Source organism: Ambystoma mexicanum, chromosome 7p (assembly GCF_040938575.1).
Source record: "Ambystoma mexicanum isolate Mex_15411 chromosome 7p, UKY_AmexF1_1, whole genome shotgun sequence".
Lineage (NCBI taxonomy): Eukaryota > Metazoa > Chordata > Amphibia > Caudata > Ambystomatidae > Ambystoma > Ambystoma mexicanum.
In genome coordinates, this window is record NC_090939.1 from 481,132,825 (window position 1) to 481,147,756 (window position 14,932).

Sequence of the window (14,932 nt, forward strand, 5' to 3'; positions counted from 1 at the left end):
AAGTCAAACTCTGTAACGCTCACCTGATTCCCACGGAGGCGCTGATCCCGGCTGGGCTGCTATCGTTTCTTCAATTGAGAAGCGTAGAGCCTGGACGACTCTCAGGACTGGGCTTCCTCTTATCGAATGTCTGACTTGCAGGGTAAGTTTTCTGCAGGTGGAAGAAAAAGGGTTAATCACCGTTTGATGGGATTCCTTCTCCCACCAATCGCCAGTTTCTCCCACAGCCTAGCTTTCTACTTGTCTCGGCGAGCTCTCACATTAGGCGTATAAATGCTGAGCTCTCCATCCTGCGTCTGGTGCAGGGGTGTGTGGATTTCAGTTACGTCACTGGATGAGTTCAGTGTTGAGGCTCAAGTCTTTTGCGGCCTTAGTTGTGGCACTGGTGCTGGGATGCCGAAGAGCGATGCCGCCGTTACTGCACGAGCGGATGCCTGTAAGTATACTGTAGTCTTTAGGCTTTAAAAGATGTGCACCTCAATAATGTCCCTTTTCCTTTGTTTCAGGCCTCGGGATGCTGTGGGCGTAGTTTTCCATTGCCGCTGCACGTGCTGATGCACGTAAGTATAATGTTCGTTGGCCGCTTTTAATGGCACCTCTAATAATGTCCTTTTTCTAGTTTTCAGGTGCCGGGATGCTGCGGGCTTTATATCCGTTGCCACTGCACGTGCCGATGCACGTAAGTATAATGATCGTTGGCCGCTTTTAATGGCACCTCTAATAATGTCCTTTTCCTAGTTTTCAGGTGCCGGGATGCTGCGGTTGATGCGGCCGCTTCTGCGCGTGCAAAAACTGGTAAGTTAAGATGAATGCGACTGCCTTCACCCGAACCCCTTTTTAATTATGTCCTTTGCCTTTCAGGTGCAGAGAAGCTGCCGAAGAGAAGGCCGCGGTTAGCTCCGTTGCAATCACGGATGGATCAGGTAAGCGGGCGCGGCTGCGAGCGAGTTGCACTTTTCTAACCTTATGTTTATTCTTTGCAGGTTTTGCCGGTGACTGGATTCCGGGATATGGTAAGTATTGTTCTGTCTTTCTTCATCCACAGGTTGCTGCGCGGAAGCTAAAGATGACTCTGGACCTGGAATGCAGGAGCCGACTCGGTGAGTGTCCTGCTGCTGCTGCAGAATAACGCGAAGCACGTGTTTTCCATCGGGCGTGGTTTAAATAGCAGAGAAGTGCTTCCAGTGTGTGTTCTTCCACCGGTTCCACCCAGGTAAGAAAAGAGTTCCTGAACCAGACTGGATTGTTCTGGGTAAATATGCAGCATGGTCTGCCTCAGGTAAGTCCACCCAAGCATTATTACACTGTATCAATATGAGCCCGGCGCCTATGGCGCCGGGACTGAAACCCTTCATGAGCCTGGCGCCAAAGGCACCAGGACACGGTCCAAAGGGCCCCTGTAGGGGTCTGCTGGGTCCGGAGTAGTGGAAGACGGGTCTGCTTCCGAGGGCGCTGGGCCAGTCCTGGCCCCTCGGGAGTAGCGCCCATGACAAACTCCTTTAGGCCCACTAACTTCAAGGTTTATGATCTTCTGCAGGAGTCTGAAACCTTTGAGCCACCGGTTGTTTTGGACTACATCTCCCATTACTCAGGATAGTAAATGGTAAAGAACCATGGGAGTGATTGTCCAAAACATCTGTGGAGCCACAGGTTGCAGACCCTTGCCCTATTGGTTACATCCACATGGTAGAGTGCAGCCTCCAAATAGGAAAAGTAACTAGTTCACTCCCCTTTATTGTGGTCACAAACTCCACTAAGATGGCAATGGCATTGGCCACCCTTCTGCTTGCCGTCCTTATACAAAGGAGTAGTGGTGCAGCCTACTCTTCCCTTTAGGCAAAGCTGCAGCTGCCTTGAGGCACTGTGTGGGGGGTTGTCTTGTGAAGCCCAGTGTCACTCTGTACATAGGTTTCAATTTCATGTTTATTACTATGGAGAATGATGGCTTTTTTCAGTCTTCGGATGCAGCCCTCAGCACATTACTTTGGATAGATAGACTCGTCTTTTCTGAAGTTATCAGCAGGAGCCAGAACACATGCACCAACTGGCACAGAGTCATCTGGTTAGGCCTCAGCCAAACCATGATTTCATCAAAATGAAATGGAAGCACTTAGCCTTGGATAAGGCCTCCTCATCATACTGCTCAGATGAAGCATCAGAGTCGATTCCTGTACTTAAATATACCTATTACAGCTCAGATCAGAGCCCGAGGAATTCAGGTAATGGGCGTATGGCCAGGGGAAGCTTTGCTAGGTCACCTATCAAAGTGAGGAAAGAAAGGCACTGTAGATGAAAAGAGCAGAGTCCTTGGACCGGAGGGTTAGGTACCACTTTCCACATGGTCATGGTTGTAAAGTATATGCTCAGCCAGTCGGAGGTCATCACTCTGGCTAGCACTGCCTCCATTATTGGCTCAAGAGAGAAAACCATCAAAGGAACAGTATGAGAACTGCACATTGGTAGGCTCAGAGTTCAGGGGAAAATAAGCCTATATCGGTGTTGCTAACTGCAATGGTGTGGCCCATGCGTTACAGGGGTGCCGTACCCAGTCCCTAAATGCACAATGCCCTGCAATGTATGTATCCTGGGTGCTGACCATCTTAACAATGAGTAGGTTAAAAAGACACCGTTATCGATGTGCAGTGGGTACTGCATGTTGCATAAGCAGATGATGGTAAGAGGAGTATTTCTCTGTGGTCTTCCTTGGGACAACATTTTGAGGCTGGGCCAAATATGTGTCTGAGAGATTGTCCAAAATGCCAGGTGTGCACTCAACTCAACACATTGAGAACATGTGCTTTCTCCATTGATCCCCAGCTGGGGAATGGAGTGATCCAGTGCAGAGGGCAAAGAAGAGTGATCTCATGGCCCATGCCAACACCTTGGCAGAGAATGTATTCTTTCTCTTAGGAAAGTACCCATCCTTTTGCATGATTGGAGGTAACTTCACCTGCCCATGCAGCAGGTGGAGACAGTGCTTCAGAAGATGCAGAGTGGCGGGGTGATGGTTTTCTTGACTTGTGTTTGAGAACTGTATTCTCCATCCCAAGGTATATCCTGTGTCCTTTGGCCTATCATTGGTACCAGGCTTTCCCTTAACTGGTTTCTTTGGCTTCACCTTGTGCCAATCCAGCCCAGAGGGCAGCATTGCGGCAAAGGAGGAAGAACCTCAAGGAATCTTGGAAATAACCCTGAATCTTGATCACTTGGCCTTTGTAATCATACAAAAGTAGGGACTCTGTGACCTGTGCAAGAGTTGCTGGACAATGTTCAGAAAATAGATTCCTTCACGGCCTTGAAACACTGTAAATGGTCAATCACGCCATCCTTATCAATCAACTCTGTGAGAACCCAGGCATCACGGATCAGGCTCTGTAGTGGTTGACCTCCTTCCTCCTGGACCAACCCTCCAAGGTCCAACTTACTTGGGTCCTTTCTCTCCACCATCTCTCTCTCCACATATGGTGTTCCCCAGGGCTCCATCCTCTCAACGTGGCTCTTCAATGTTTACTTGGCTCCTTTGGCCTTCCTGATCTCTACCTTCTCCTCCAACTTTCAGTCTTATGCGGATGACACTCAGCTCTTTTCAGGTTCCCCTCGGCTTCTGCTCCTCTCTCGCTCATTTCTGACTGTCTATCCACAATTCAGGATTAGTGCCAGTAAGACAAAGATCCTTCTCATTGGGACCCCTGCTCCCACTTTCCCTCTCTCACTGTGGCCACCCTCCTTGGGCCCTCTTCCTTCGTCTTCCTGTGAGGCAAAAAAACTTGGTGTCATCTTCGACTCCACTCTCTCCTTCTCTCCTCACAAAACTGACCTTGCCAACAAGGCCCACTTCCAGCTGCACCTCCTCAGAGGTATTCTTCCTTTTCTCACTTTCCCCCAGAAGCTCACTGACTCCAGAGATCTGGTTCTCTCCAGGCTGGACTACTGTAACAGCCTCTTTCTCAATCTACCTTCATCAACTCTCTGCCCTCTGCAACTAATCCAGAACAGCACTGCGAGATTTATCCTTGGCCTCAAGCACAGGGACCATATCTCTCCAGCCTTGAAATCTCCCCACTGTCTCCCGGTGGCTGCAAGGATCAAGTTCGAGACCCTCTGCATCCTCCACAAGGCTTTCTGGGTCTGGGGCGGGGGCCAGGGCATGCACTACATCCAACGTTATGTTGTAATGAAAGGATGTAACGAGGCTAAAACACATTCCACCTGTGGAGCTGTGGTTTAGTTCCAGGTAACTTTATTTACAGGTATATACAAATGTAGAGCTGCGGTTTCTCTTTAGGTATATACATTAGGACAGGACATGGACTGGACTAGGGGCACACCCACCAGCCATCCTCACTCACCAACAGCTTGGGCCCAACTGTCACTCACAGAACACTCAGCAACATTCACACACCAACATTCTCCCAAGCTGTCAATTATCTCAATAACCAACATTCCACCGTTGCACAGATGGCCGGTAGGACTAAAAAGACAACATGAATGCATCACAACATCCCCCATCGTACACATACAATACACAAAGGAATACATCAAAACACTCAGCCAACAACCAACACATGTCGCACTCAAAAACAACCATCAGCAACACCACACCTCCCACAAGGGACTGCCACCCACAGGTACAGGGTCTGCATCACCCTGGCGCACTCTACACAAAGGGATCTCCATGAGAATGCAAGAAAACTACCAAGGACCACAGAAGCAGGAGGGGCAAATAAGCTAACCACACGAAAGCAGCAAAAACCCAAGCGTTCAGGCCCAACATCAACTCACAACAAAGGGTGGTGCCACACCATAACTAGTGTGACAACACAACGGGGTGCGTAATTCACATGTTTCTACCCACCACCGTATACTCGCTCCAGTCAACCCAATCAGACAGGTCAAACAAGATCACACTCCCCAAACCTCAAACCAACATCCAGACCTCTCATTGCAGCTAACAAACCGGGATGGTTCCACACTGTACCTAGTGTGACAACACAAGGTGAGGCACGTGAACCATCCACCTTCCACCACCGGGCAAAACCACAGCAAGGACATGCTACCACTCATACTCTATGCACTACTCTGTACTGTCCGCTAACACAACACGGAACGTGCACTCACACTCACAACTACATACCAACATAAGGTAAACACATAAATATAAGCAGAGTACCCCTGGCGGTACCAGAACAGCAATGAAAGATTACAGAAGTAAGTAAAGTACTATGAAACAGTCCGGACTAACGATGGAAAGCACTTGCAAGGAAAAAAAATCAAAGTTAGAAGATCAGTTCCATGGAACATTGAGGGTCGAACATGGTTGGACCCTTCACCAAAAACCTGAAAGCAAACATGTTATTCTCCTCAAACACGAGAGATAAACCTATTCCAGTTCCGTATAAAATGAGATGGCCATTTGAACACAGACCTCTCCCAAACTCTTGCAAAGTAAACATGTTGAACTCTCATAACATGAAATACCTTAAATACATTCCTAATGATGTACCCTCAATGCTGGGCAACACACCCTAATACACTCTTGGGATAATAACAATTCCTAACCCTGTTTTTTTAAACACGCAATAGTCTCTACCCCAGAGGCACTAATGCAGTATCCCAAATGATGCAATGTATCAGGGGCCTACCATGGTGGAACACAAACAGAACATTGAGTGTTCCACAATCTTAACCAAAATGTGAGCAAGCACATACCACATGATGGGCACAACATTGACACAGACACAATGAGCACAAGACAATGGCCCACAATTTGTAGATAACAGTCTCTACCAACTTTTTCTGACAATTATGATTTTTACTGTTTTGCTGCTTTACCATCTATCACAGCAGCTTGTCACATTCCTTTTCGTTTTTTTTCCTACCCCTATATCACAACACCTAGTCAGATAGAAGACATTATTACCTTAACCTGATAACTTTTTTTTTAGTATGACACATCACTTGTTTTAGCATCTATCCCAGCAGTATGAAAAAAGCAATATGTAACTTTTTAGTTGCAGCTCGTCTGTCTCAGGTGTAAGATAAATGCTGCAAGTACTATATCAAACTGATAACTTTTCACACCTTTTTTTTGTTGCTGCAGAAAACCCTTTAAAATGCCGAAATATCGATAGAGAAGAGTGGCAAACTATGGGGCAGCTGGCACCTCTTTAACATGCCGCAATAACAATAAAAATGGGCGGCAATCCATAACTCTTCCCGTTTTGGACGTCTTTTTTTTTTTTTTTAAACACACCAACATGCAGCACAACCTCCAAAACGGCGGCAAGGTCTCCATGCAGGCGCTGAATGAATTGTCCAACAGCAACTGTTACAACATTGAAAGGAAACAGCACGTTCCATCCACACGCATTACATCATGTCACACATACCGTGCTGTGAACACCAGACCTCAGGATATACGCTTCACAACTACTTCTGTGAGTTCATCCTCACTGATCGGTGTGCAGCACACACCAACGATGAAAAAAAAAAAACACAACATCTCCAAAAGGATTGCAGCAGAGAAACCCTGAATCCCTCTGACACTTTGCGCCGTTTGACGTCTCCTTACTAAGAACAGTGGGGTGCAGCACAAGAACGTCCTCTAGTGGTGCAGATCATTGCTCGGTGCTCAACGTTCCATTGACGTCATGATTCCTCGTTGGATGATGGTGCAGATGGAGCTCCCAATACCTCCACGACCACGGGGAGACTCTCTGGCCCTCCGGCCGCTGGAACGCTCATGAGAACTCAACCGCAGCCACCCAGGTGTCTTTGCATCCCCCCACAGAGGCGTTCCATGCCCACAACCGACAGACCTCCACTGCGCTGAGAAACAGTCACACCACTTCACGGCAACTGGAGAGCAGGTATGTGTCTCGGGCACCAGGGTGTGAATGCTAGTGCTGGCTATGCGTTGTTAGCCATGCCTCGCTCAGGGCTTCTGTGGGCTCCCATTTGAACACTGTGGGGGTCATTACGACCCGGGTGCAAAGGGATACCGGGTCAATAACTGTACCGCAATTTGCGGTACCGTTATTGCCGCCTTCCCCCTTCCCATTGAGCCCTATGGGGGCTCAAATGGGGATGGGTAATGGCATTTCAAATGGGGACTTACCGGTCCTGCAAAAGGGGGAATGGACTGGTAAATCCCCATACCAGCACGTCAGTTGCAGTACTGGTATTGGTGCTAGTCATGGCGCTAATGGCGCCATGACTAGCACCAAACTCTGAATGAGGGCCTGTGTCTTTAACACTGTCACCATCCCGATGATGCTCAGCTATGCAAGCAGGAGCCACAATCTCCACCCCTCCCACCCCCAAGCAGTGTTCTTTTTCCTAGCCCCTCCAGGTGATACCTGGGCACTGCAGGAGCGGGGGGGGGGGGGGCTGCTGGCGTGTGAAAATGGAATAACCGGTTGGGGCAACAGTGGGTAGCCATGCTGCTTCTGCGCCACAGCTTCCTTTCTCCTTACTTGTCACTTTAGCCGTCTCTCCGTCCATGTTACTGCAAACGTTACTCCTGTTAATCTTTATCAGCATGAGTATCTATCTTCTTCCGTGGAAGTAGCTTATCACCAGTTATCTCATCGCCAGTTATGTTGCAATGGAAAGATGTAACAAGGCTAAGACACAGTACACCTGTGGAGATGGGGTTTAGTTCCAGGTAATTTTATTTACAGTGTTTAAATTCAGCGAGGTTTTTGTGACATCAACCTTTTTAAACCTGTGACCAGTTTCAACAATACAGTCTTCAAAGTGTTGCTTGCGCGAGAGTAAAAGGAGGATCAATTCCCCACCTCCCGTATCAAGAAATAAAGACTGACTCTCAAAAAAGAATACCAGCGCCACAGAATTTGTGCATGACTTTGGGTAGTATTTTATTCTTAAAGTGCTTTCCCGTAGAGGTGCTCCTTGGATGACACGTGTTTTGGTACCCTATGTGCCTTTTTTCAAATCCGGGCAGAAAATGAATTTCATTCATTCATTACATCGTCCATGTGACTTCTCATATCATGAATGATTGTCTGCATGATTCCCGGGTTAAATCCCTCCTGCAGATGTTTTCTCTCCGTTTAGCACGTCGGCTGCGTTCGAAATGCAGATGGTTGTAATGAATGAATGATATTCATTTTCTGCCCGGATTTGAAAAAGGCACATAGGGTGTCGAAACACTTGTCATCCAAAGGGCACCTCTATGGGAAAACACTTTAAGAATAAAATACTACCCAAAGTGATGTCTCTCTGTGCCCCTCTCTGGTCCCCCGTGATGTCTCTCTGTGCCCCCAACCTCCCTCTTGTCCCCCGTCCCCACACTCCCTTTCATTGCAGGAGTTATCTTGATTCACTAAGGGTTCACCATCAATGATCTGTTGCCAATGCTTGGATTTGACTTTTGGACACATTGGGCCTCATTACGAGTTTGGAGGTAGCCATGCCGTTCTTAGCAGCATGGCTGCCTCCAAACTCGTGTCCGGGTCCCGAAAAAAGGGAATTACCGGGCCATTCTGACTTTTGCGGGCCTGGTAATTCCCATTTTCGGACCTGGTACATCCCCATTCCCATTGAGCCCCTATAGGGCTCAATGGGAATGGGGAGGAAGCTACCAACGGACCTGTTAATGACGGGTCCGTTGTTAGCATTCTGGTCTACTCGTGGGTGCCGGTATGCACGTCTGGTCAGGCCCAGACGTGCATACCGGCACCCGCGAGCAAACTAGTAATTTGGCGGCCCGGAATGAGCGGTGCCGGTACCTTACCAACACTGTTCATTCCACGGCCGCCAGGGTCGTAATGACCCCCATTGACTCTTGGTGCTTCACCCCCTCTGCTCTCATGCTGGACCTCCCCTGGATGTCATGTTCAGGTTGGCCCTGAATCATGCTGTGCCCATCGTCACTGTAAATCACAGCCTACATTTTCTGTTCCCTTGCAACATGATGTGTTTTACTGACGTCTGCAACTGTATCCACTCTCTCCTCTGCTCTTTTTTCACTGTCTTATTCTCTGTTCTCTTCTTCTCTCCCTATCCTGCTCTCCTCCCCCTCCCTTACTTTTTTCTTTGCACTTACCCTATCAGAATTGTCCCTGGACCTAGTATAATAGTAACAAATGTTTGTCTCCTCCCCCCTTCCTTACTTGTTTTTCCTCCCCTCCCCCTCCAGCACTATCTGAAATGTCGCCAGGCCTAGTACAATAGACGCTTGTTTTGTTCCCCTCCCTCCTTTTTCCTCCACTCTACCTCGCCTCTTGTAATTCTCCAGCTCTACCAGAAATGTTGTCAGGCCTAGTACGGTAGTTGCCTGTCTGTTCCCATTTTCTTCCAAGCACTTGCATTATCTGAATTGTCGCCAGGCCGACTACGATTGTTAATTTCACATTCTTGTTGTTCATGGCCTGTAAGAATGTTTTTTTGTATTTTACCTTGTTCCCTCCCTTGCCGTTGAAGCGCTTTGAAACACATTATTGTGTATTGGAGTTATAGATAAATAAACTATCATATCATATCAAGGAACATGCACATATTTTGCACATTTGCATGTCTTGTAGAACTCCATCTGTGACTTTGCATTTGAAAGGAGGAATGGCAAACCAGTTAATTTCCAGCAGGGATATGTGGAAAGAAGAACCTGAAACATCTGCCATACGAGTGTTGGAAGAAACAGGGGAGTTCCATGATCTTATAGAACGAGGAGGCCAAATGCAGAGTTTCTTTAGAAAGTCACAATACTCCAAGGTGACTAGAAAATAGGACTCTCGCGTATTGATACGGAGGAACTTTATTCCTAGGAGCACGTGACTTGTCAGTTTAAATAAAATAGGGGTGCGGCCACACACGTTATGCAGCTCTTCCACCTACCTGTGGTGTGCAGTTTAGATGTGAGTAAAATGAATTTGATTCCAAGTGGAAATAGATGTGCATATTTTTCCCATAGTGTTAATTGACAGAGGTCGATTAGAATTTGAGCAATGTGCACTTCAGTTTTCCTTTATACATCGAATACACTTTACTTGTGTGTCAGCCTCACACCTACTACTTATACTGCATTACTAACAATAACAACCATCATAATAACAATATCGTGTTTCCCTATACTGAATTATATCCTATTCTTCCCTCTACTAAGCTCTGTGGTAATAGGTGTCATTGTTACCCAATAAAATGGTTCTCAAAATGGCACCTCGGCTGCTTTCCTTTTGTGAATGGCCTCTGGGACTTTTCCTCCTTCTGAATGAGGAGATCTTCAGTTTCCAGTAGACGAGACCACATGTGAAATCTGCACTGGGGCAATGAAACCACCAATATGTACTGTGTCATTTCTTGAAAACAAATATTTTAAGTAGTTTTTACTAAGTCACTTTCAAAGCTACCTGGGTGGTTTAAAATGTGGGAACAAGCAGAGAAGCCTTCCCTCGTTTCCTAAACACTGGCAGTGCACTCAAAAACAGAAAGTAAGCTCAGAAAAAAGGAATACAAATGCTAGCATCCGGTTGAGCAGTTATGGGTATTCTGACCAGGTAGCTGATTTTCACACTCTGCTGGCTCTGGCAATGAGTCACTGTGAGGTCAGCACCAACATTTCTTTTAATATCAACAATTTATCAATTTTAAACAAGTGGGAAAAGGTACAGAAGCCAGCACCACAATGACCCGACCATGTTTATTTGATTCTCATGGGTAAACAAATTCCTACTCAACTTTGATTAGATATTGCTATAGAGTAGTGATGTCCTCAGGTGGGTATTCACGTTTCAACTAGAAAATAAGAGCAACATTATGTATATATGTTGAAATGGGTATTGCTGTCTCCCAAGATGAATATGTTGTGTTTGCACTTGGATTACCTCGTATATCTCGTGGTTAAGGGTTTCCACAAGGACAGTATCACCAGTTTGATCAATGCGGATTACGGGGCTTTCCAGCTTCACGCGGCCTTTCAGACATTCCATCATCTTCTCACTTATCTGACCAGCACCACCAACAAACTTCCTTTCCTGAGAGTAAAACAGAACAATTAAGACGATATAAACAGTGGCAAAATAATTACAGAAAACAGCAACACAATATCACAGCAGCAAACATGTGGTGAAATGGATCAACAGTCTTGTGTAACCATAGTACCCTAGGTGTCTCTAGACACTGCAGTGACGATTCTGCCCAGAAAGGTACATAGAGATAGAGGATAGTCATCCTGAAGTTCTCTGACCTATTGGTGATCCTCACTGGCAACTTCTCATTATCAACTAATGTTTGGGAGTCGGACTGTCACTCAGAAGCACAGTCCGTTTCTGGTGTCAGATCGGACAGAGGGCTGCAGGGCTTTAACTGGGTCATGGCTTGCCAGGGCAGAGCCCTTGTAGTCTCTGAAAAATGTTTTTGAGACAGTGGATGCTGCCGGTTTTAGGAAAAAAAGGCCTTGGCTTCCAGCAGCCTCACCAATCCCCCTCCAGGCATCCCTTTAACTAAGTAATGCAGGTGATTGCTGCATCTCTTAGTTCAATAGATGCCTGGAAGGAAATGGGAACACCATTAAGGAAGAAAAGGTGTGGTGCCAACCCCCACCAGGCACCCCTTTATCTAAGAGATGCAGAGATCATCACCCTCTCACCCGGGGTGCGAGGGTCATGATTCCTGCCTTTCATAGTTAAAGGGATGCCTTGCAGTGGTCAGCACCACAATTAAAGAAGAAAAGGTGCTTAATAGAGCCAGCTCACAGAGATACCAGTAGGATGTGTTTTGGAAGGGGAGGGGAAGGTAGTGGGTTGGAATGGCCATAGGGATTAGCATGGCAATGGACAGTCTGGGGGTGGGTATATAACCAAACACCCACAAGCTGTGTGTCCAGCCTCACATGTCATCTTCTCCTTAGCAGTTCCCCAATGCAATAGTTTAATTTTATGGGTGGCACTTAAGCGTCACCTAATAGCCAAAGGTAAAAAACTGGAAGAGAGACTGATCTGTGACAGATAACACATGACCCGGTCCTCAGTGCTATTTTGATTGTTATGGGGGACTATAAGGCAGGCATCATAATCCTGGAAAGCTTAGGTTTACAGGCATGTTTATGGCCTTTATCAAAAACAATTGTTCATGCTGTCCAACTTGCACATAATAATAATAATAATAATTTGCATAGCGCTACAAACCCTCAGGTATCTGAGCACTGCTTATTATTACGCACTGTGTGTGGTGCTCATTTATCTACCTCGAAAGGATGAAAAGCTGAGTTTGGCCCTCCCGGGATTCGAACCTTCGAACCTGTGACAGTGCACGGATGTCAAAACGAGCACTCGACTCGCTGTGCTATCTGACCAGCGGCACATGTATGGCAAATTGCATTAACATTAATCCAGGTGCGAAGACATTGGCAGAATCCATAGAGATTCCTGCATTTCTCCTGCTTTAAAATTCAATGAGGATGGGGATGCATGCAGATTTATCTCACAGATCCTAGAGAATTTACTGTCGGTCTCTCTGCTGGTAAATTACGATCCACAACCCCCTCAGATAGCATCATAATTGCACTGACTGCTTCTGTGCATTTTTGCAACTAGGCAGTTTTTGCTGCAAAAGTGCAAATATTTGGTAATAATGCCTTGGTTGAGAACATTTTAATGTAGCGCTTGCCCTTTGTCGTTTGGATGTCCTCATGCAACATTAGAATATTCACTGTGGGAGAGGACCACAGTAAGGACCAGAATAATCCCATGTGGCTTTGGACTCAATGCCTTTAGATAAAAGGCTCCGGGCCTTCAGTTGACTGCTGCTGTGTGAGGACTTGTATTCTGGAGGAGTGGTGACATGCTGTCGATTGCACGAGGAACCCTAGTGAGAGGAACAACTAATGATACATCCCAGAAAGAGGGTTGGAATGTGGGAATTATCTACCAAGTAGGAACATGTAGTGCATGGGTTTGCCCCGTGCGTGCTGATAAATGCTCACGAGTACAGAGCGTGTGAACTAGAAGTTGCAAAGACATGCACAGCCATAGAAACCTGCCCGTGCAGACCGGGCAATCAAATGAATCCTGGCGCTGCATATAGTAAGATGATGGATCTGCCCACCTGCTATCACATGGGAAGAGCAACAATGCCATCCTTGCGCCACCCTCTTGTGAAGCAAAATAATCAAGATTTGAAAATTCAGTAGGGCATACTCGCAATCATGTCTCATCCATGAACTACTGAAAACCATGTAGGTCTAACACGTTGTGTCCTAAGAATCAATGAACAAGATATTAAGTAACACATACAGAATTAGAAATTGGGATCAGAACAGCAAACCTATTGCACACCTACATCACATCAATGGCAGGGAAAACATGGACATCAAGAGAGGTCCTCATGCGCCTCCCGATCCCCAGGTAGCAAAGCTATGTTTTGTACCACAGCACTACAGTCCCAGTAGCTGAGAGGAGACATGCTTACTGGCAGTAATGACCTTTGTGATGACGTCACCTCCGAGAACAGGTAAGGGAAACCCGCAGGCACTGGTGCCGCGTAGAGCCACCTGCTATGTATAGCAAAACCTGGAGGTGGTATTGGGTGGATCCTCGTAAGCCTCTCTACCTGCTCCAACCTTATATACAGGGAGACGTTTGTGCAGATGACAGAGGCAGACTCCGAGGAGAATTAGGACACTAGACACAGAGGCTGGTGTTTCGGGGACTGCAACACCTCAAATGCAGCTGGCACAAGGTTTAGTATGTAAGCTTGCGAGCCGCTCGCAAGCTCAGTCTGTTCCCACAATAGGGCATAGAGACTGATCCCAAACATGCTAATGCGTCCGCTCAAGTACTTACCATGGGAGAGCAAATGTTGGGGAGCCTGAATCCAGTGAACCCCACAGTCAGGTAAAGCAGACCCTAACACGGCAGAGGGCTACCATAACCCCTTAGTTCTTGCTCTTCTGAATAATCAAGCCACTATTGAGCAAAGCAACTATGAGGAGACATATCACCCGAGAACAAGGATTACAGGGGGGGGCACACCCAGCAGGGAGGATAAATGAGGGTGATCGGACCATCCTATACCCCAGGGGCAATAAGGAAATTACCCAACCACTCCCCGGCAGAAGTGGAACAATTAGGAGTGAGAAACATTATAAAAGGAGGCAGGAGGTGGCAGACAGTGTGGAAGTAGAAAGGGAATCTTTAGAGGTGGTGAAGAATGAAGAGAAAGAGAGACTGCAAGAAGAATACTGTACCACACAGTGCAGCTCTTTCACAGTGAAAGCAAGGAAAGCAAATAGTCAAAAGTTAGCTGAATGCTCTAGTCTAGATCCTGGTGAGGTCTAGAGGATGCTAGAGAAATTAACTATTTTCAAACATACTGGGGACTCTAACACATTTGTTGGCAAGGTCCAGAGATTGCTAAGGAAAAGGGTCCTAATATCTCATCTAAGAAGCAACCTGATGAGAATCTCTGAACCAAGAAAGTAACCCCACCACAAGCCAAGATAGCGTTCTGCGGCACTATTAACACCCTATGACTGTGACTGACTGGACAATAACAAGCAGGGTCATTAGGTCCTCTTAGATGAGACCCCTTCTCCTTTACTGTTATACCCCCATCCTTTCAACATTAGAAGAAGTCATATCCCTCTTGTGTTATAGTTGCAGTCCCATAGACCCAGTAAGAGTTCATCCAACCAATATCCCCTAAACCTTAGCCGAAGCGGTGAGGGTAACCCAGAGAATGTGTGATCTATGGACTAGAATGCACTTGCAAAAAACTATACATTGGGAGCACCATACGAAAACTCAAAGTAAGAATGTTTGAACATTTGAGAGCCATACAAAATAAAGATCTCCCATATCAGCTCACATAATGGAAAATCATCCATTGATGGACATATCAGAGTTAAAAATATTTGGCTTGGAAAAAATTAGTTTACCACCAAGAGGAGGAAACAAAGAAGACATTTTGAGAA

General features: G+C 46.5%; 1 protein-coding gene across 1 annotated transcript in view; it reads right to left on the reverse strand.

Annotated features, from left to right (window-relative positions):
• LOC138526130 (amine oxidase [flavin-containing] A-like) overlaps positions 1-14,932 on the reverse strand; it is a 493,108-nt gene that overhangs the window by 118,499 nt on the left and 359,677 nt on the right. Inside the window, exon 7 of the mRNA XM_069636505.1 lies at positions 10,845-10,994. Within this exon, the coding sequence (XP_069492606.1) occupies positions 10,845-10,994 (150 nt within the window). The remainder of the gene's footprint in view (positions 1-10,844; positions 10,995-14,932) is intronic.